This window comes from Lathamus discolor, chromosome 1, assembly GCF_037157495.1.
Source record: "Lathamus discolor isolate bLatDis1 chromosome 1, bLatDis1.hap1, whole genome shotgun sequence".
Classification (NCBI taxonomy): domain Eukaryota; kingdom Metazoa; phylum Chordata; class Aves; order Psittaciformes; family Psittacidae; genus Lathamus; species Lathamus discolor.
Window position 1 is genome coordinate 141,265,574 of NC_088884.1, and position 23,905 is coordinate 141,289,478.

General features: G+C 40.9%; 1 protein-coding gene across 4 annotated transcripts in view; it reads left to right on the forward strand.

Annotated features, from left to right (window-relative positions):
• The window catches only part of TMEM156 (transmembrane protein 156), a 39,518-nt gene that overhangs the window by 3,406 nt on the left and 12,207 nt on the right, over positions 1-23,905 (forward strand). For 2 of the 4 annotated variants that reach the window (XM_065699059.1, XM_065699043.1), the window contains exons 2-5: positions 3,881-4,159; positions 5,758-6,006; positions 8,105-8,212; positions 11,228-11,332. In XM_065699059.1, coding sequence (XP_065555131.1) covers positions 3,881-4,159; positions 5,758-6,006; positions 8,105-8,212; positions 11,228-11,332 — 741 coding nt within the window. Of the gene's footprint in view, positions 1-3,880; positions 4,160-5,757; positions 6,007-8,104; positions 8,213-9,936; positions 11,333-19,225; positions 20,832-23,905 lie in introns of those variants that run through there. The other 2 variants (XM_065699064.1, XM_065699052.1) reach the window with 2 other exon arrangements.

Below are 23,905 nucleotides of genomic sequence, written 5' to 3' on the forward strand. Positions count from 1 at the left end.
GCAAGAAGGGGGGGAGTGAGTGGACGAGGTTTGTGGTTGGGTTTAAACCACGACAGTTCTTTTTGGCGCCCAACGTGGGGCACGAAGTGTTGAGATAACGACGGAGATGATCAGATTAATAGTCGTCACAGTGCTGATTTATTGGCTCTCAAAGTTGTTTCTCTTGCTCTCAGCGCTTCAGAATGTAGTACATTATATAGAGCCGGTATTCCCTGTGTTCGTGTTTATCAAGTGTGGGGCTTGGGCTAAGGTTTTTGTTTCACTGTACTTTATGGCAATGGCTTGTAATACGGTTGGGCTCCAGCAGCAGGGAGAGATGGACGTGGCCGTGGACTTGTACCCGGCCGTCCCGCTGCTCTTCACCGCCCTGGCCCTTGTCCTCGCCTCCGTCTTCGTGAGGCTGCGGGGAGCCGAGGGGGAGCGGCCCCGGGAGCCGGCGGCGGCCGAAGCGGCCCGGGAGAGCGGCGCCGGGGACCAGGCGGCGGCGGGAGCGGGGCCCGAGCCCGGGAGGAAGGCGGCTGCTGAGCAGCGGGAGGGGGCGGCCGAGGAGCCGAGCCCCGCTGAGGAGCCGAGCCCCGCGGAGGAGCCGAGCCCAGCGGAGGAGCCGAGCCTCGTGGCGGCCGAGAGCGTCCCTCGGCAGCCGCCCGCAGAGCCGCAGGAGGATGCAGGAGCCCCGGCAGCATTTCCCAGCACGGCAGAGGAGGAAGAGCTGCACCCAGGGAAAGAGAAGCTGGTGGTGGGAGAGCCGGCAGGCACAGCAGCTGCACCAGCCCCAAGGACAAGTACAGCAGCATCACTGGAGAGTTCTGAAGGGTTTGAATGGCCTGTGGGTACCCTTGGGACCTGCCTGCTGATTGTGATGGGGATCAGCATGCTGGCACATACACAGAGCGTGTTCAACCCACGGCCATTTTGTCTGATCTCAGAAGTTAAGCAGAGTCAGGTTTGCTTCTTGTCTGGGGTTAGACAACAATATGGGAGGACCAAGAGATCTTCCCCAAGGCTGAACAGCCGTGAGTGGCAGGGTGTGTGGGACAGTATGAGCGAGTACCTGGTCCACTGGGCCCCTCCAGTGCTTTGGAAGCATTGGAGATGGAAGGCAGCTGTATGGAGTCCCCAGCAACAAGCTGCAGAAACTGCTGAAGGGGACAGTGAATTATTTCGAGCCTGGTGGGCCATGACACTTCAGGCCATCAGGGCAGATGCGACATAGAGATGGACTCATGATCGAGGTGTGGACTTAGCAATGGACACTATTGCCCAGGTTATTCATGAGTGTGAACACTGCACACAGACTCTCCTGCTCTAAGAGACTGTAACAAGAGATGGAGCCTGACATCATGGACCAGATGGACTCAGCAGCTTTATAGGTCCATGCACTAAGAAATGATCTTTTTCTCTGTGTATATGTAGATGTATATATATATGTAAGAGTGATGGCATATTGAAGATGTGGGATCTGAGCATGACGTGAATGGTATGGAATAAGGGGTGGATAATGTCCTGGTTTGAGCAGCAGCAGTCAGTTTTCTCCTTCTTAGGAGCTAGTACAGTGCTGTGTTTTGATCTTTTGGCCTGGGAACAGTGCTGATAACGTGGATGTTTTCAGTTGCTGCTCGAATGTTTGGTCTGGCCAAGGACTTTGTGAGCCTCATGCTCTGCCAGGGAGGAGGGGAGGCTGGGAGGAAGCAGAGACAGGACACCTGACCCAAACTGACCAAAGAGGTATTCCATACCACAGCACGTCATGCCCAGGGATGTAACTTGGAGTGACCCGGAAGGGTTGGGACTGCAGGGTTGGACGAGGTATCGGTCGGTGCTCGGCTGGGGGGAGTGGGGCGAGTTATTGGTCGGCTGGTGTTAAGGTGTTGTATTCTTTCCTCTTGTTATTTCTTTTATCATTATTATTATTGGTGGTAGCAGTAGTGATCTATGTTATACCTTAGTTACTAAACTGTTCTTATCTCAACCCGTGGGAGTTGCATTCTTTTTGATTCTCCTCTCCGTCCCTCCAGGAGCAGGGGGAGGGCAAGAAGGGGGGGAGTGAGTGGACGAGGTTTGTGGTTGGGTTTAAACCACGACACAGGACAGCAATCAAACTTTTCTCACTCGGATAACATGCATTTACCTATCTATAACACAGCTCACAGGCAGTTCTGGAGCCTGATTAGGTGTGGTGTGAAGTCCAAAATGGACTTCATAGTGCTGAAGATAGACTGATGTCACAGCACAGCGTGTGGATTCCCAAGTCTGCTTACAGATTCCCTGTGAAGGGGTATGTTAGTGAATTACCATCAGATGACCTTGAAAGCTGCAGCAGTACCTTTAAACTGATGCACGCACACCTTGCTGTGAGAGCAGAGTAAGCATTCAGTTCCTGCTCCTGACTCATCTCCAGAGAGAAGCTCTACGCAAAATGCCTCCTTCAGCTGGAAGAATTTGACCTCAGGAGCCTGCTCCACTTCAGGCTGCATTGGTCAGATCATAAGCGTTTAGAGAAAATGTTGTGTCTTGCCTCAGGGAAAGATCGAGCCCTAAATTTTGTCTGATGGTTTTCCTTTTTGCATTAAAATGAATTCTTCTTCTGCCTGCATAGGATGTGTGGTTTGCATTTCTATTTATTATGTTTTATATGGAGTTTATGACTCTTTGATGTAGTGTTAGTGAAGATAATTGATTTTGGCATTGAATTTTGGATTTAATTTCTGCATCCTATCTGAAATCCTTCACTGAATGGTTTCTGAGGCCAGCCTGCTGCTATGTGAGTACAGGTGGTCCGTTGAAGCTGTCAGATTGCAGCTCAGCACTGCAGCAAACAAAGACTGTGTTTTTCTCTATATAGAATCATAGAATCATAGAATAGTTAGTGTTGGAAAGGACCTCAAGATCATCTAGTTCCAACCTCCCTGCCATAGGGGGCATATATACATAAGGGTTTAGGAACATACTCTTCCAATTACTCATAATGGGAGTTAGATGGAAAATTTTCTCTTCATAGAGATGCAAGCATACTACTAGAAGTGGAAGCTCAGCTGCAAAACTGTAGGTTAGTGCTGCACCAACTCCAGGATGTGGTTATTTCTATTCATAAACATGCCATCCGTGTTGAGGTTCCAGAAGTTTTTTGTTCTTAGAGTTTTTTTCATACTGAAAAAAACAATTCAACATTAACTCAAGTAAAAATGCAAGACTTGTACAATAAAGCCCTACTTTAATGTGGAAGAGAGTTAAAATAACACTCATTAATAATTAATTCTATGTGGGGTTTTTTGCTACTTACTGAAACTGCATTAATGTACTTTTAGCTACAGTAATTTGATACTGAAATTTGACTATGACTACAAAACCAATGGTCCTAATTAAGATTCATGTTTGTTGACTGAATATAAGAGAACATGAAGGATGTGGTTGGAGGATTCAGCAGCATTTCTGTGTATTTTCACTGTGTGGTTTCAATATCACTGGAAAGAAAGTTTTTGTTCTGATAGCTTTTTTACAACATAATTGCACTGGTGCATTGCTGCTGCACAGTTCCAGGGCGAAGTCCCCCCTCCAAACATGAGTGCTTTCATCCTCTTTTCAAGTACAATCAAATTGGGGCAGCTTTGAAACAGAATGCAACTAGATACCACCACCAACTCAAGTTAGTATTACAAGAGATTTTATACAATTCAGCAACAAAATCCAGTATCTAGATTTTGGAACACCGTCCTTGCTTTCTCTCACTTGATGCATTCAACATGCTGCCATTACCCTCAAAAAAGAAAGAGCGTTACATCATAAAATGGTTAAAAGGTCTCTTACATGATGCTACATATTTGTTCATGTGTCCTATATGACTGTCTTTCTAACACAGTGCTCTTTCTTTTTTTTTCCACAGTTAACACTGTAATTGTGTCATGCATGGACACCTGCTCATCAAATAACACCACTTTTCCACTTTGTACATTTAACAATTCTTGCAAATCATCAATGCAACAAAGAAGAGAAAACAAGACTATTTTACTGAAGGCCATTGTAAATCATTCAAGTTTCCAAAATATTCCATGTATTTGCCAGTCTTCCAGGATGGAACAGTTCCATACTAAACACAGAGAGTGTGAATCCAAGGGAGACGTGAATGTTGATCATCAAGGATCAGGGTTAGGAGCTGAAAAATGTAAGTAGGGGAAGTGAAATACTTAATTTTGCAGTAACTAATTACAACATGAATGACATGGTTTTATTTGGTAGTTAAAAAAAAATTAATCTGCTGCTGGTTCTCTATGGTCTTTGCACATCTATGAACAATAGGAGTTTTTAGCTTGACTTTGTATGGCTAGAAGATGCATATTTTATGTCAAATTCTCAGTGGCATTCATTCCTCACTGTTAGTGAAACATGCCAATAGCAAAACGCTGATTTATTTTCTTGGAGGATCTTGTATAAAATCACAGCCACCTGGAATATTTCTTTGTAAATTTGACCTCTGCCATCTGGCTTTTACAAATGCTCTGATAGTCCCATCTTTATTCTTTTGAACTTGCTAAATTTTCTAAGATGCTTCATTTCTTTTTAAGGAATTGTAGTTTCTGATCAGTTTTCACACTGAATTTACTTTTAAATGTCACTGTGGAACTCTACATGTAGATATTGTACATGCTGATATTATAATAGAATCATAAAATCATAGAATAGTTTGGGTTGGAAGGGACCTTAGAGATCATTTAGTTCCAACCCCCTGCCGTGAGCAGGGACACCTCACACTAGGCCTTATACGAAGATAGGTTGTGAGCTGAAGAACTAATTCATAGTAGATAGAAGAACTATCTACTTCTACTATCTACTTCTACTATCTACAATAGATCTGAAGAACTAATTCAAAGATAGTAACTATTCTTATGGCAGCTATACAGGAAATAACCATTTTTGTGCTTGCAGTCTACGACAGGCCACAACTGTGTTGTATCGGAAATGGCCTTGCATGTTTCAAAGAAGGCAGCACTGAATAAGGGCTGGCACAGCAATACAGGGAAGAGTTCAGCAACAACCACATTCTTTTCAATAGCAGCAGCATATTCCTTCTGTGCTGTATACAGATACTTGCAAAGTATCTGGAAACTTTTGGGGAAGATAATGCCTCTGAATTTTCATTTCCTAACATTGTTGGCCACAGGCCAAGTCCTGAATATAAGAAATGCAGTTCATTTTCCTATTACAAAATAGCTGTCTTAGCAAGTATGGAAAATTGCAAAACAAAATGTGTGGACAAACTGTTCTCAGTCATACCTACACAACTTTATGACTTCTGACAATGTCTCACCTACCTATGCTTCTCGTTAGCATTCTGCAAGTCTCACAGCTTGTGTGAAATGAAACAAGGACCTTCTGCAACTGGTAGCAGATAGACTAGATGTATATTTCAAATCTTTATCATCATACGGCTTTTATTTGGTTTTTATTTTTTTCATAGCCTGATTTTTGTCTGTTACCTGTGACAACCACACAAAAATGAAAAGCTCAGAGGCTGATAGTAAAGCAAAAAAGAGGCTACAATTTGTAGGGGAAACACACTTTGTATAGCTAATCAATACTTTTCAGATCTGTTCAGAGTAACTTTACATGGTATCCTTTTTTCCATTTTATCTAAGTCAGTAATGTAAAAGCCTACTGTATGTTTTGCAGATGAGAGTGAAAACTCAGTTTATTGTTCTGTCTGAGAGTTGTCTCTTTGTCTACCACATGCTACATAACAGTTTTAATTTTTATTTCCAAAAGCAAAAGGCTCGCTTGAAGTGAAAACGGAAAATGTTACTTATTTGTATAAATATTTTAATTTCACTACGGCTTCTGAGGAAGAAGTAGAGCATAATAGTTACTACCTGCTGGAAATCCACATCAACGATTCTACAGTCGGAGGAGGAAATGCAGCTGAAGAATACCTAAATCATTCCTGTCTGGTGGCCATGATGGAAGACCAAAATGACTGTATAAATATTTCAATGCAACTGAAGACTTATGTGGAATGTAAGTTACAAAGGAGAGTCACAATAGAAATCAAACCAGAAACAATACCACTCTTGCAAAAAATCTGCAGTACGTAGTTCTCTGCTTTCAGCAACTGTTTGAAAGTATTTAGGTATTTCACAAGAAGATAATACAATTTTGATCATGCCTTAGTAAAAGATCATCTTTCGTAACCAACTGAAGGTTTCTATAGTGATTTAAAGCAGGTTTAGCTGTGGGGTTTTTTTTCCCCTAGAAGCAACACAGCAAAGGAAGTGTCTGTACAGTTTTTTGCTTAGCAGTGACAGACTCGCAAATTGCATATATCACAATAACTGGAATTGCATTTTTTCCTCACCTCTCCCTGATAATGGCATAACCCTGTTGTTCTGGAGGTAAATGGAATAATTCCTGTTAACTTCCATGGCAGAAGAACCAGGAGATGTTTTTAATTTTTCTTACCATTGTACTGCAATATCCTCCCATAGTATACTTAGTAAGGCCTTACTACAGCACACTTAGAAGAGAAACCTTTAGCTGAACTAGACTTAGTTTTCCCGGAGGACAGCCTGTCAGCTTTTTTAATTTCTCTTTGTGCTGCAGGAGTTTTTTGGCAGATTCCCTGACTGTGGCTTCCAGCCTGTCTATATGCAACACTTGCCACCTGGGAATTGATGAATTACTACATTCATTTTGGTTTGTATGGCAAATGCATTTTATAATGTAGTTTTGCTGAAAAAAATTATGTGTTTTGGACTTGACTAAACCTGTATTAAATAAAACCAGGTAAGATCTTAGAAAAGAGAGGGCAGCTTAGTTCCTTTTTAAAAAGATATATAGGTGTAGCTACAAGAGGAGTATAGTTTGTAACTTGCCTGTCTAGCTTGTGTTAAAACTATAAGCTAACCACCCTTTGCTAATGATGTTTTTCTGGGAAGTGGTTATCTCAAATTAACAATAAAAATTAACAACACATCTCTTTTCTATTTAAAACAAAGCTAAAGAGGTGCTCATGGCTTTTGCAAAGCAAGGCTGACATTCAACTCATTACAAGTCATGCAAGACAGGGTAGAGTACTCTGCTTGAAAGGAGCCTGGAGGACAATATAAAAGATATTTTTAGTTCTGAATTAGGAGGAATGAGCTTTGCTTGCCTCCAAGTGCCATGGGGTTATTGGCAGTTACCTCATGACTTCTCAATGGAGAAGATACACAGGGGAAGTTGATGTAGGTCTAATTATGCTATTCTAAGTCAAGGAAAGGAAAACAGTGGTTTGGCTGTAGTCTGTAATTTGATTGTATATGAGTCATAGTAATATAGTTGGTTTTTTTAATAGTTATTTGACAGGGCAAAGGTATGCATTAACGTGCAGCTGCCAAAGAAGTTTGAAAGGACATTTGAATCACTAGGGAGGAAACTTCCCCACATCCTTTCTCTGTGGTATATAGTCTTGGTTTGCACTAGTTACTGAGCTAATTACCCATGGAATGTGGGTGCATTCTGCAGCAGCTGTTGTCCAAAACAGCAGCCTGCCTCCTACATCCAGTCCCATGCTGACTTTCCCTTAAGGCAGCCTTAGTTAAAAAACTTCCCAGAGGGGTCCTGTTAGTGGCATTTCCTCACTTCCTGGTAAGAAAACTTCTATATGGAGAATCTTACCTTCTCTCATATATGGAAAGGGACCAGGAGGTTGCGAATGCCAGTGAAAACCAGTGTTGGACAGTGGACCAGTTCCTTCTTTGCTCCATCCAAACAAAAAGGGAATATGTATTACCCTTGATCTACCTTAAGTATAAATGTTGATCTTTGAAACATTTTTTTCCTGTCTGAGTTGCATATGTTTATACAAATAGGAAAGGTTTTCATTCACTTAGTTACCTATAATTAGTTTAGACATGGGGAGATAGATAGATGTGAAAATTAAGCTAAATTCCACATGGGAAACTTAATGTCAAACAACAAAGAAGGCAGGAAAAAAAAAGAAAAAGCATAATTTTATCTTTTTAAAGCTTTATTTGTGGGGATAGGCATGGTCCAAAAATTTACCAAGAATTAATGTTCTGCTTTTTTTGCCAGTGATTTGCTGCTTCATTTTGTCTCTTTTACATTTTATGGACAGATCCAATGTGTATGACGAAGATCATTTGGCTCACCATGATTGTAGTAGTTCTTGTGTTTATGGTTTCAATTGTCATCTACAAAATAGTCCAAGAAAATGAACAACACTGTAAGTAACAAAAAGTTAATCTGTGTGAATTTAAGTTTCTATGCAATGAAAATGTGTTAATTCACAATAACAAAAACGCTGAAAAAGCAAAAATGCTGTGAATGTAAATAGTAAAAGTTTCTTATTTGGGGACTGAAAGACTCTGATGATTGATACTATCAAATCTCACCTCTGAACTGTGGATGCAAGCTCAAGCTTATTGATGGTTAATAAAATATAAGGGTTTTGACAGACACTTGGTGGCCTCTGATCCTTAGCGATCTGAACTTCTGGTTTCAGCCTGATTCCAGTAGGTAAAACAATTACAGTTGAACCTTGACGAAGGTCTTAAGCAGAAATGCAATGTCAAATATAAGCAGATGGAAATACCCTTTCCTTCCTGAAGATGATTCATCTAGGTCACGGACAAGAAAATTAGGTATGTGGTGATATGCACTCAATTCTCTGTCCTAAAAACTGGTTGTCTAAATTCAGCAGTGGTGTAATCCCATGCAGGTGAACCAAACTGTGTCTTCTTATCCCCAGAGCTGAACTAAGCCCAGATAGCATTTCTTATCTTTGCTGTTATTTCAGCAAAGAAGTTATTGTGATTTCTGAATCAGCAGTATTGACTATTCCAAGTGATTAAAACTTTCCTACAAAAGAACTTGTTGCTAGTTCAGAGACTGAAGCAACTGTTTCATTCTGCAATGTTTTCAACAGCCATAACAGGCTCTTCCTATGCAATTCACTTGGGTTACAGGCTGAAACCAGATTTACAGTATTTCTGCTAGCAATATACATTGAAGAAAGCAAGAATAAAAGTGTTGTAGTACTCTGAACATGAGACTTCAGAGCAATCCGAGGAAAGTCTTCTGCACAAAGTGCAGAAAATAGAAGGCTTGTGAGCTGCTGGTCTTTGGTTTTTATCCCAAGTCAGAGATAGGTGGCACAGGGAGCATGCTTCCTTTCATCAGTGTGAAAAGAGTGTTACTTAACCTGGTACCTGAGATAGCTCTTGATGATCTTCATAGCACTTTCTTGAGACTTTCTGGGCTCTGTCAGCCCTAAGGGCACAGAATGCCTCTAGGCAACCAGTATTTAGTTGCTATTACCAAGCAGATGTCCATTCCCCTTGTAGTCCAGAGCTGCTGAATGGAGACCTTGGTTGCAGTGGTAATAACAAAATGATAAGCCATATCCAGTCCCCTGATCATCCTCCCTGTAGTGACAGGCAGTTTTGTAATGAAAGAGCAGTAGGAGCCTAGATTTAATCACAACAGAAGGAAGAAGGGTGCCCCCACACAAAATGTTTCTATGATTATTTTAACATAATGTAAATATTTTATGCATATATTTTAAAGGAATAAGCAAAACTGTTGCTTAAAATGGCAAGATCCATGAGCCTCCCTCCTACTCACCCCCCCAAATTGTTAAAGAAATGCCTTACCAGGCTATCTTGGTTAAAATACATCATCTTTTACTTATTGCTAGAACCAAATTCTGAGACCTCTGTTATGTATATAAATACCCATAAAGCATAAATTAGGTCTCTATAAGTAGGCTATTATATGCTGCAATTTAAAGAACTTTTATTTGTAATTTGAAAGCTACCTATAAATATAATGAATATGATTTTCTGTTCTTTGAGTCATAACATCCTATTTTAAATGCAGAACTATTAGTAGTGATGATTAATGATCTACTGCCTTTATTCTTAAACATCAGTTTTCTATTAAATGCAGGTTTTTCAGAATCGTCATGGACACAAGCAGGGAAGAAAGATGCCCTTTTGAGGCTTTTAATCACTGACTTGCTTCTAGAATACATTTTCTGCTGATAGAAGAATAGTGTGGTTTTATTGGTTAAATTTATCATATATAACATTCTAAACAATGTCAAACTGTTACTGATAAAAAACCAAGCAGATTTTAGGGTTGTATTCCTTTTATGTATATGTTTTGATGCCACATTTAATTGCAAGTATACACGCTGCTTTTTTCAGTGGTGTCCAAAGAATGCAGCAGAATATTACTATGTGACTAAAACAGCTGCTAGGATTTTTTCCAGTTATAATTCAATTAGTATTTTTCCCCTTTTCCAAGCACCATTGAAAGCTGTTCAGAAATATGCGAGGTCCTGAGACCTTGCAAGACATTCTGCGAGGCAGGCTCTGAGGCTGTCTGAAACACTGTTTCCATGAGGGGATAAAATAAAATATCCAAATAAACTTGGTGGAGGTTACAACTAATCCATGACAAAAGAGCTAAATTAGAAGCAGGTTTTTTGCTTTTTCTCTTCCATTCGTCTCGCAACCATTTCCAGAGCTTTCTTTGACATTAATTGTTACAGTGCATGCTTTGGGCTTCAGTGCATTAGATCTCCAGTGGCTATTCATAAAAAAATCATGACCTAAATAATGATAATTTCATGAATTTCTTAAAGCTGAAGTGTTCCAGTGTTCCCAAAAGAAAAAGATACACATCAATTCTGTAGAATTGGAGTGAGCATGTCAGAAGCTTGCTGGGCCCTGAACTGCTGCCATGGTAGAATAGGTTTAACTATAACTTGGTGCTGAGGAGCAATCAGAGCTGCTCAACTCAGCTGTATCTCTCTGAGTGCTATAGAGCTTGCTCTCAAACCATGCTTCCTAGGATAAACACCCCACACTTAAAAGGAATCAGTCAGCTTCCTAGGATGCCAGTGCTCTCCATCCTTGCTATTCCACTATCAACAGTGTGAGTCCAAACCTGTGCTGGAACATGTACATTTTTATAAACTCCCAAAATTTCTCCAAGGTACATGGTACAATTTGGGAAAGAATAATTTGAAAGGGGCAAACCTGAATGGAATTTCCAGAAAATTTCATTCACAATAATATAAACCATCTGGCCCTTGCTTTTCCTCATAACCTTATTTCAAAATCTTCCTGCTTCTTTATGGAAGGTGTTAAACTGTTTAATAAGGGCTTTACCAGCTTTCCTTCCAATCAGAGCTGAATGCAATTCTATAGCTAACACATTTTGTTTAAAACAGGTTGTAAACAAAGAGTAACAGCATCAGTTTCTACTATTCTAAGAAGAAATGGTTCCAGACATGCAAGAAAAACCATATCTGCTACTAGAATTCATCCTTTTCCTGGTAAGTGATATAAAAGTAAAGTAAAACCCTAACAAATCTTCAGGCATAAGAAGGTCAAGAGAGACCTTTTAAGTCTTTCCTGCAAAGGAAGGCTTCAGGTTTGTTTCAGAGTAACCTTGATCCTACACAAAAGATAAAGAAATAATTCCAGCAATAAAACTGTAAGAAGACTTACACATATCATGTGGGAATGCTTCTCCCAGTCTCGAATGTGTTGCATTAATGACTTCTGGGTTTTTACTGACTTTTAATTTTAGGTCCTGTTGTGTGCCACATTTGAGGTTTGGCAGCTGAGTGCTTTGTGTTTGTATGAAAAGTACAGACACGTACATGTATGTGTGTGCTGTGGATTTATGACTCTTGATAAAATATACTACCAAAGGATGGAATGGATGGGTGTGGGAGGACTCAGAGAATGGCTCTGCTGGCACTATGTAGCCTATTTCTAGATAAAAATTCCCCCAAACTACAATTTTCTCATTTCAGATAGGAATTAAAATATGGTCTTCTAAGAGTGTAGTATGTTTAGCACAGGTAAATTAAATGGCATGGCTAAACTGCCAAGTTTTAGTTCCAGAAATTATGATTTGGTGGCAAGTCTCTGTGTGAGAGGAAGTTAACAGCTATAGCTCTTAGTGTTACTGATATTGCTCAGAGAGTCATATGCTTTAATAAATTCCATGGATTCGGGTTTCATAGAGCTCTACCTTTAAAAAGATAAGCATGAACCTATAGAATTATATCTCTGAATAGCAAACCAACCCTGCTCCAAACAAAAACAAACACTAAGCCAGCAAATGAAAACATGTTTTGAATTTGGTTGGGCTTGGGTACTTCGCTGTTTGTCTTGTTAGTTCTTGAGGAGAAAGAAGAGACTCAGTAATATCTCTCTACAACTCAGTAACTCATGGCATTTCAGTTTCACCTAGAAAAGAGTGAATAGCTCTTTGTCTGAATTCTCTTGCCAGTACAGTTTATGCCTCTCACTCTTACAGCAGTGGCTGCCGCTAAGATATATTTATGAGCTCATTATTTTTATCCTGCAGGAAAAGAATGATCTTTCTGACGTCTTTAGTCTTAGGTAGCTTCACAGGTACCATATCTGTTTTATCAGCATGTTCACGACGGCATTTTTAATGTTGTATATCCAAAGGCATTTTTGATTATGATGTTTTATGAAAATTCAAATACAGTTTTACTAGATCTTACTGGCAAGAGTAGGAATCCCTTACTAGTCTGTCATTCTTGTTTCTATGTGCCTCTCGAATTTATCCATTTAACCCAGATAGGTGCTTAGTTGTATGAACTGCTATAATGGGGTCTATTTTAATATTAAATTCCTTGATTTCACACACCATAATTCCATTCAACCCAGTCAATTTCCCAGTTTATACCAGTATAATTTAAAGTGGAATCAAGACCATATGAAAAGAGTTTATTCTGTTCACAGTTGCTAAATTCAAGATTTACTACTGTTATAATGGATTATAAATAGCCATAGATGACTTCTTTGACAGCCCTTGATAATATTTTCACTATCACTAATGCATAGCTTGGAGTCGTGAAATAAAACATTGAGATCCACCAAAGACAGTACCCTGGTGTCGTGGTTCAAACTGAGCCACACAGCATGTCCACTCACTCCCTCGCCTTTTTTCTCCCTCTTTCTTTCTATCCCCACCCCCCTCCCCTCCCCACTCCTGGAGGGATGGGGAGGAGAATCTAGAGAATGTAACTCCCACGGGCTGAGATAAGAACAGCCCAGTAACTAAGGTATAACACAAACCACTGCTGCTACCACCAATGATAATAATGATAAGAGAAAATAACAAGAGAAGAGAATACAATACCAATGCTGAACGAGTTCAACACCCCCCGAAGAGAGCCCATGCCCTTCTGGGTAACTCCCAGTTACTTCCCTGGGCATGATGAGCTGTGGTATGGAATACCTCTTTGGCTAGCTTGGGTCAGGTGTCCTGTCTCTGCTTCCTCCCAGCCTCCCCTCATCCCTGGCAGAGCATGAGACTCACAAAGTCCTTGGCCAGGGTAAACGTTACTTAGCAACATCTGAAAACATTGGTGTTATCACCTTTGTTCCCAGGCTAAAAGTCAAAACACAGTGCTGCACCAGCTACTAAGAAGGAGAAAAACTGACTGCTACTGCTAAACCCAGGACAGTATCCACCCCTTATTCCATACCATTCACGTGATGCTCAGATCCCACATTTTCAATATACCATCTCTCTTATATATATATATATATATACATCCACATACGCACACAGACAGAGAGAAAAAAATAATTTCTTAGTGTATGGACCAATCCCTATAATGCTGTCGAGTCCATTCGGTCCATGATGTCAAGTTCCATCCCTTGTAACAGTCTTTCAGGGCAGGAAAGGCTGTGTGCAGTGTTGGATTGTTTCCTGCTGATGCTGATCGTTCCTTCACTGCAGAACTTATCTGCTTCTATCAAAGTTCATTCTCTGTTGGGATGATGGTCGGACGGAAGTCAGGGCCAGTCACTGGTGACCTGAAGACATCTAGTTGGGGGGCTATAAAAGTATTACACAGCAGGCAACAGCATACAATTAAGTTCACTGGCTGTTTTCCCCTAAAATCAAATCCCCTTGAGGTATACATTGGACTTCCCCATCTTCCTGCGTTACCCACCAAGTATATCTGGGTCCCTGAGCAAAAGCAATCCCACGAGTGGGTTTACCTTTACCTGAAGCAGGAATAACCCAAACTGTCTTCCCCAGCAAATTCTTCATGTGCACCACAGGAACTTTGTCCCCCTGTACAATATGTAAAAGTTCTGACTGGGCTGGGCCACCCCTGTTGGCAGATCCTCTAGTGTTAACCAACCAGGTGGCCTTTGTTAAGTGTGTATCCCAATGCTTGAAAGTTCCCCCACCCGTTGCACTCAGTGTGGTTTTTAAGAGCCCATTGTACCGTTCGATTTCCCCAGCGGCTGGTGCATGGTATGGGATGTGATATACCCACCCAATGCCATGCTCTTTGGCCCAAGTGTCTATAAGGTCATCCCAGAAATGAGTTCCATTGTCTGACTTAATTTTCTCTGGGGTGCCGTGTCGCCACAAAATCTGTTTCTCAAGGCCCAGGATAGTGTTCCAGGCAGTGGTGTGGGGCACAGCGCATGTTTCCAGCCATCTGGTGGTTGCTTCCACCATGCAAGTGCATGGTGCTTGCCTTGGCGGGTTGGTGGGAGTGTGCTATAGTCAATCTGCCAGGCCTCCCCATATTTGTACTTCAGCCATCGTCCTCCATACCAAAGAGGCTTTAACCGTTTGGCTTGTTTAATTGCAGCATGTTTCACACTCATAAATAACCTGGGCAATAGTGTCCATTATTAAGTCCACCCCTCGGTCACGGGCCCATCTCTATGTTGCATCTCTGCCCTGATGGCCTGAAGTGTCATGGGCCCACCGGGCCCAAAATAATTCACCTTTATGTTGCAAGTCTAAGTCCATTTGAGCCACTTCAATCCTAGCAGCTTTATCCACCTGTTGCTTGTTCTGGTGTTCCTCAGTGGCCCGACTCTTGGGTACATGGGCATCTACATGGTGTACCCTCACCGCCAGGTTCTGCACCTGGGCAGCGATATCTTGCCACATGGGTTGTGTACATTCGACTTCATCTGGGTCTATGGGTATACCCCCATTATTTGGCTTGATGTGATACATCATCTCTACGATGGCTGATTCCCTCAGAGACTGGATGCCTTTGTCTAAAGTAGTTCACTTGGCTGAACAACTCATAACATCGTCCTTGTATGGAAACCTTTCTTTCACAGCTGCCAAGAGCCGCCTCCAAAGACTGAGGGACTTTTTCTCTCTTGCAATTGCTTTGTCAATTCCCCCTTCTCTAGCAAGTGATCCCAGCTGCTTGGCTTCCCTACCTTCTAATTTGTGACTGTCGATCCCATTGTCCCAGCATTGGAGCAACCAGGTGATGATGTGCTCCCCTGTTTGACGGGTAAAATCCTTTCTCATATTCCGCAGCTCGGTTGAGGTCCGAGGTTGAGAAGTCACCTCTTCTTCTTGATGATTTGTCCATCTCTGGTATGGCCAGACTGACCACAAACCTCATTTAAGTGTTTTACTAATTCTTCCGGATTTTGCACTTGTTTGGTGGTGAAATTCCAAAGTACTGGAGGGGCCCACTGACCTAGATACTTGCCCATACTATCCCACACACCCTGCCACTCATGGCTGTCCCGCCAATGAATGGGCATATGATGACAGTGCATTCTGTGTTAGTTTTTGGCACAAAACCAGACTGCTACTGTTAAACCTAGGACACCTGGAAACACCATGATGAGACTAAATAACTGTGTATCTGAGAGGATATGACAATGTATCATATAGAGGAAAAGATCTATAGCTACTACTGAAAGGTTATTGGAAGTTCAAGATGGCTAAGGGAAATAAAAGAAGGAAGCCTATGCTTTGAAAATGAGAATGATTTCCTAGGTAGGCTCAGGAAATTAATGTCTTAATATCACTGTGGTCCTACAAAAAGGTAATTTACAGTATGGATGCAAGTATTGTGAAACTGTTAGTGGCTCTGTGGCCATGAATCATAACTGTTAAGTCTGATGGCCAGTGGAAGGAGGAAAATTATAGTATATTCTCTAAGGTAGGATTAAAGTTTCAGCCTTCTGAATTCATGGTACTAGAAAGGATTATGCACATATAGTGAGGATAGGGGAGCTTGGAAGCATTGTGGTCATGAATTTGACTAAACATTGTCTGTGCTGTTAAGCCAAAAAAGTATGCACTGCAATGTGGGCTGTACAGAGCATGTTCTCTAGACTTCGGATCTGGTTCTGTCATTGCATTTGTGTAAATCAGTGTCTTGAATGGTATGAACTGACAAAACAGTTTCTCTTACATGCAGCCACAAAAGAAAGGAAAGAGTAGAGGGTGCTTTTTTTTCAGCCCAAGAAGTAAGTATTCTTTAAGTGGCTGATCTGTATGTTCAAACACAGAGCATTTTCAAACCAAACAGAACTTAACAGTAGTAGCACATGGAAAATAATCCATGAAGAAAAGTCAATTCTTTGCTTCGTGTTCATGACACAGACTCTTAGAGAGAGATTTCCACACAGGAGACTTTTCTGGCAAGACCTTCTTTGAGGAGCTTTCTAAAATTGAAGAGGCAGTAGAAGAGGTTTTGGAACAACTTAATAAATTAATATTAGCAATTACAAGGACTAGACAGTATTGTTCACAGTGTTTTAAAAGAACTCAGAAGCTGCTAAACTGTCATGCACAGCTTACTGCTTAAATCAGCCTCAGTTCCAGAGAAGGGGAAGGCAGCTATACTTACCCTATCATTATACGTTTTCCTTAGCCTGCTTTTCTTGAACCCCTGTAGTACCTTTTCCACTCTAGTAAGCGATAATAGATATTCTCATATAGCTGTAACCTGAAAAAATGGCACAGAATTACTTGTTGGCAGCAGGCCGGTGTGTATGAACTGTGAAAAAATATCCAAGAGAACCTGCACAGTAAACATCGCATACATCAGAGTGTTTTAATACCTAGACTGAATCTGCCTAGCAGGACCTTTTCATACTGGAAGTTTCATTCATATAATTCTATGGGTTATGCTTAAGTGTGAATTTATATTACTAGAAATCTATCACTATAAACTCCCATTTAGAACTTCTTTTTCTAGCATAAGAATGACATTCCTTGTTTATGTTTATCCTGTTTTGAAAGCAGCATAAGGTATATTAGAAAAAAGGCTTGTTCCCATTCCTATGTTAGAATGGGACTGTGCAGACAGGAAAGCATATTGTTATTTATTTATTCATACTGTTATCTACAGTCTGTGTGGGCAATTTTAGTTCAAACACAATGCCTTATTCTATGTTGCTCAAATGGAATAATATTCTCATTTTTAGGCTCAAGTTTGGTTCATTACATTTTAGGATACAGATACAGGATTCCTTGGATCATTTATCTGGCTCACAGTAATGCAAAGTTAATTCTGATGGATGGTAATTTTATAACTTATCCTGAAAGAAGGGCATTGCAGGATCATGGTGAAAACCAAGACTCAGAGAATAAAACCTCAGGGATTCTGGCCTGCGATTGTTTTCTGGACTGTTCAGAATTTGTGACATTCATAGAATTTGATATAAGTGGGCTTGATAGCTGTAATTTGCACATAAGAAACAATAAGACAAATTTCCTCCCAGTCATTTGAATTCCTGTATTGTTTTCTGTGCTATCCTATTAAAATAATAGTTCCTCTCCTATAAGATTAGAGGAAATAGGCAAAATTCTGCCAGCTCTTGGATGTGTTTCTACAGCTTCAGGTTAGTTGACAAGTTAAAAACAGAAGCAAACACTGGCTCAGTAGTGTCAGGGCTGGCATCCCAGTGAGTTCAGATTCACTGCTCCTTGCTTTTACAGCAGGAAATAGATGCAAAGCCAAGAAAGGAGAAATTTGTTTAATCTTGGCCAAGTGACACATCACATGCTTGATTCTGATCCTTCTCAGTTCCTGACATAGATGAGTAATTGCCTCTTCCTCTGCAACTTATATGAAAAATGCTGGGAAAAACAAAACTTGTCATAATATTCAGTATTTAACACAGATTTATGTGTTTCTGAGATGCAACATTTCCAGAGAAAAATGTGAAACTAATAAGGCTTTGGAGCTTTTTTTATTTTTCAGACAGGAGCATAAAATCCATAGGATGCAGGTAATTTTATGGAGCTTTTTATAGTCCCTGCAAGCTTTCCATAGAGCACTGATGCACAAGGGGCCTTTTCTCTGCTCAGTTTGCATGAATGCAGAACAGTGCTACACACAGGCTCTGAAGGGACTATCAGCCTACATTTCCACTCTCTCCAGGTTCATCCTGAGGGTAAAACAAGACCCACTGCTATTTTTAAAACTACCCCAGTTTTGTTTTAACTTGTTTTTCATATTCTATTGGTTAAATTACCAGATCCAAACTCTACTTTTTGATTGCATTTATAAAGGGAGAAGCTCAAATGATGAAGTCAATGGAGAAGAGCGGTAGCTAAATATAAGTGGCACAGATCATCCTCTTGTTATAAACTCAGTAGAAACCCATTTATAGGTTTACAGAGGTTATGGATGGTCAGGGACAGGATGGACAGGGTGGAGTTAAAGTATTATTTGGGTTCTACAGTAGTTCTTTGAAAAATGCATTGGATCAACAGCTGAGTTAATTTGCCCAACAATGCTATTTCTTCCTTTCTATATCTGCATCCCAGTAAGCTATCATATCAGGATCTGTGTTGCCAGCATGCTAAAGGCATCACTCGGCCTTTCCCTGCTTCTAAGATGCATGCTGTCATCTTTGTTAGCAACTGGATGACACCCAGTAGCTCTCCCTGCATGTACGGCAAGTTAGGGTTAGGGTTGCAAAGTTAAATCGTGTTTCTGAGCAGCAATCTGTGCTGCGCTTATGTGAAAATGTATCTGAAAGTTCACACTCCAAATTCTAGTTGTTTCTGCTTAACTGGCCACCTGTAGGGTTTTGTATTTTGGGATATTCTTATATAACCCCAAATTTGCATGCTTTTGTATTTTCATTACCACTAAAATTTCCAAGAGCAAATTAATTCAAGCTGCTTCCCAGGGAGACTTAGGATCAGCATGGTGTAGTCCCACCATAAAGACAAAACATGGTTAGGGCTTTTGGGAGTTCCCAAAAGTCATGTATCTGCATCTCTAGGCACTGAAATCCCACTGAAAACCTAGCTCTGCCTCTTGTGCAGATAGGTCTTGGTTACTTTCAGACTTGTAGATTCAGTGTTTAACACTCTGCAGATGTATTTGCTGTTTAATAATATGTCTAAAAATTATTTCAACTTTCAGTAGTGAAACCCAGCAAACAACAAATGCCACTGACTGCACAAACCACAAAGATACTGCCCATAATTCCTGAAAGAGAGCACTGTCATGTGGCTGCGACTGTAGAAGATGAGTAAATAGCTTACAACTCCAATTACTGTTCTTCCTTGTATTTTTAGAATTAGTAGTATGCAATATTTGCTCGTAATAACTTACTGCTTCTTCTAGCCAAGTATGCTAGATGACAAACTGGAAAATATGTTTTGTGAGAGCTAGGAGGCAGGGAAACAAGATCAATTTTCTTTCTGGTACCGAGAGTAATCTATAATCTAATGTGTTAGCCTTTTAAACCTGTGTCCCTGAAGGCCTCAGTGCAAACTCTGACATTATTTTCGTGGTGTAGAATATTGTTTCCTGGACTTCAGCATTATGTTGACATTTGTTTCTGACAAGTGCCGAGGAAAGAAGCAATTTACAAATGATCTCTGAAGGAAAACGTGTTTTAAATGAATAGTTTGCCGATCAAACTCCCCAGACAAAAGACGTATATCGCTCTGTTGTTTTTATACCAGTCAGAAGGATTGACAAGAAGTTGGCTTCAGCTTGGAACTAAAACTAGTCTCCCAAATCTAAGTTTCTTGAGCCCTATTACTCCAGTAATTGTTTCAGGAAGTCCAGAGGTAATGAAACAAGTCTGAAAAGTAATGTGCAGTAAGTGATAGCACTTCCTGGCAATGTTTGTAATGCCTAGATACAAACAGATGCTACTTGAATAAATAATAGAGACTAATATATCAATTGCATAGACAAGCTTAGGACTCTTTGCACAGATTATATTACTGTTAATGGGGAATTTTTAGGTTAAAAGCTTAAGAAGCTCCTTTTTTACATCTGTTTAAATCAGATGGAGTTTTATTGGAAACTCAATATCAAACTGTATGTCCACTGTCTCTCAGGCAAACCTTTATCTTCCCACATCCTTGTCTGCTGCGTACCTGCCCACCTTCATTGTTTCCTTTGAGAACATTTACCCAGGGGTTAAACCCCAGATATTTCTAAGGTTGTAATGGGATGTGTTGCTAAGCGGGTTCTCATTGGTATCCACTGCTTGGATTTATACAGTACTATGGCTGATCACTAGCATGCTTTGTTCTTCCTGGATGTTGGATTCGCCAAAAGTGATCTTTTAGAGGGAGGAAAAAAATGTCACGGCCCATTCCCATAAAAATTTGACTTTTGTATTCTTAGAGGTGGGAGTATCCATTGGAATCGACCTGCCAGCACTCCTGTTGGATTCATTATATTAAGTGTTATGTATTAAAGAGTAGAAAGGAAAAATGGAACAGCTTTGCACATTCTTTAGTTGCTCTGTGAGACAAAACATGAGATCCAGGACACTTTGGGCTGGCATTATCCATTTCCTTAATCTCTGGGGTCAGTGACTGAAAGAAGATTAGGTACCTTGAGAACCCCCAAACACTTTGTTTCAGTGATGAGCTGTAGAAGCAGGCTTGCTTTCCAGGTCATAACACAGTCTCCCTGCTAGAAAAACTGCCAGCAATGAGGTGAAAACTGGATGTAAGACGTAGGATTAATGCCAAATACCTGGAATTGTAATATTATGTGACACTGTGAAAGCTTTTCAAAAGATGTGGCTGGAGAGGCAGGAACTTAGATCTAGATCCTGCTTTTCACCATATTAGATCTTGAATAACATTTTTCAAAGGAATAATGTCTCAAAGCTACTGTGTGAAAATAATAAAAGCACTTTCTGCTTTATTTTTGCTTCACTTCCTGCAAATAAACCCTTCCCCCTCCATCTGCTAAGGTCGGATTCAACTCGTTACTACGGGTGTTCGTGGGTGGCTCTGTGGCTAACACTGTAACTGACACTGCAGTTACAAGAAAACTTGCTAACTACAAGTCCTTTTGGTTACTAAGGCTGTGGGAGGAGATTGCAGTCTGCTTTTCTCACAAATACAAAGGTTGTCTCTATGAAATCTCTAGGGTGCTACTAAAGACTAGCTTGCTCAGCAGGGAGGAGCTGGCTGTGTCAGAAGTGCCACACATGGACGGCTTAGCACTGAGACTGAAAAACACTAAGATGATTAAATTCCCAGAACTGACAATGACAGTTACAGACTACATCAACTTGATAAAACCTGGGGTTTTTTACCCAAGAAGGAGGTGGGATGTATATAAGAAGTGTGTATCAGGAGCTTCTTGATCAAAAAGCATCATGTTTGTATCACACTACCAGTTGCTCCCCTGAAGCAACCCCCTTTCAGACCACACACACAAAAGCTTCAAACAAGGAAGGATTGGAGACAGAGTTAGAAACCCAGGAGAGCTCCACTGCAGATAGCGCTAATATCTGCCCTCTTCTGCTGCAAATCTGGCTTCAGACTCATGGGTAAGAGTTAGGTCAGTGCCTGCCCTGCATCAAACAGGCAAGAGAGGGACAGGCAAGCCACTTTCGAGTTATGCTTTTCTCATTTCCAGCTAGTTGGAGCTGCACTCAGAGAAGGCATTAACCACAGCACAGAGTGTTTATTTGACTTCTGTGTGAGGAGGCTCACTGCGCAGCAGGTGTGGCATGTCTAACAGCAGCTGTAGAGAGGAGGAAATGGAAAACCAAGGATCATTCCTGCCACCTCCATTGTTGCTACTGAGCTGGATGGAGAAATTGGTGATGGCCTCAGAAATGGCCCTTAACCCAACACACTGGCAGGTGAAAGGTTTGACAATGTTGGTTTCAGCCACAGCAATTTCATAAGTTAAAAATCCAGGTCAGGCAGGACAGCAAAGTATAAGGCATATTATTTGCTTATTGCTTCAGACTGCAATAAGGAAATATTTGTTTTGCTAATAGATGGAGAGAGACCAATAATCCATCACAGATTGCTGCTTTCTGCTGAATGGTTCTCTTTATGTCAGAAAAAGACACATTTCTTTCTATAAATATCTTGTTAATATCTTTATATTGAAGACAATACTGTTGATTTTAGAGTGTAAGTATATTGATATACATATGGCCACACACATGTGGCCATGTTCCTCTGTGTGTAATGTTATAGCTTACATGTGTGTGTATCTGCACATCTGTCTGTGTGTGTATTTGTGTTTGTGGTCACAGAGATGCATGCATGTGCTCTGTTACTTTTCCATTGTTTACTATCACAGTGACAGTTAATTCAGCTAGTAAAAAATTCACCAACTTCTGGACTTGTACCTTTGCCAAAGAGCAAGTATTAGCAACTGTCCTGGAAAAAAGGAATGAGCCAAGTCTCTCAAGAGCTTTAAGACAGTCCTCTCTTTACATATTACAGCTGTAGACGTATTTCTTTAGTGCTGTCAAGAGGTGACATTAACTACCATAAGGCTGATGTTAGGAAGATAGGGAACACAAACATTTTACCCAGGGCAAATATTTGCATTTGGAGGCAATGCTGTTTGGGGACAGCCTGCTAGAATCAGACTTTTCTGTCTCTGCCAATGACACGTCATTACATATTTGCCCCATGGTAAGAACTGTTTCTCCTCAGCTAAAACAGAGGCTGTGTAGTGCTCATTACTCACTACTTGCACTACTTGCATCAACCGGTATTTACAGCTTTCTGAGCACTACTTGCATCAACTATTATTTCTACCATCTTTAAAATGCTATTGGGGGTATATCTGGGTCTGGTGTGCCAGCAGTGAACACCGTTTTCTGTGACAGACAAAAAGACAGAAAAAGGAAGCGGGACTGATAGTCTGATAGACTGATAGACTGATAGAAATCTGGGAGAGCAGATCATAAGGACAAATACTGAATTTGTCTATTGAAGTGAGGCTACTAGCTCCCTTTACTGCAAAAAATGCAGCATGAGAAACTGCAAGAGGACTAGCATTTCTGAACACATTTCAGTGTCTGTTCCCTAAAACAGGGAGGACAAAGAATAAGTGGGGAGTAAGAAATAAAAGTGGACAAGACAGACTCAAATCACCACGCCCATTAAAACGCTCCTGTATATGACGAACAGCCTATCTGAAGGTGTTGGAGCATTCAGTGAGATGATTTTGCTGATGGTTAGCCCTGAAATCATTGTCATGTTGGGAAGGTTTCAGCTAAACTTGCTCTTGGAGGCTTAAGAAAGCCTGTCCTAAGGAGTGACTTCCCTCCATGACTGTGTCCTGCCTTTGTGGCACTCCATCTTTCCCAGTAGTGGTGCCAAGTGGAGTCTGGGCAGGCTGGCTGGGCAGGTCTCGGGGCTTCTAACACACCAGAGGTGCACTTCTTCTTGAAGTGCTCAGGGCAGAATGAACATCATGTGTATGGCACGCAGGGTGACTGTGAGCCCTCTCCTGCAGCACTTCCGTGCTCTGCCCGTTTGGGGAGGAGCACACTGTATTCTCTGAATCAAAACGAGTGTTAATAGATTTCATGAATGACTGGGAACAGAGCAGTATTCTCTTATTTGTGGGAATTAGAGACAGATACAGACCTGACAGTTTCTGGATGAAGTGCTGCCATTTTATGAGGAAAGAAAGAAGGAAAACTCAGTGTCTTAAAGACAACTGTTGTGGACTTTTGTTGTTGTAAAAAGCTTCTAGTATCCTGCCCTGAGCTGTTGCTGCATCAAACTCACACAAACTTCTATTAGACTGAACGCTTTATTTACTGCATCAATCTCTTTGACAGTGAATGCCCCAAGGACAAGATGA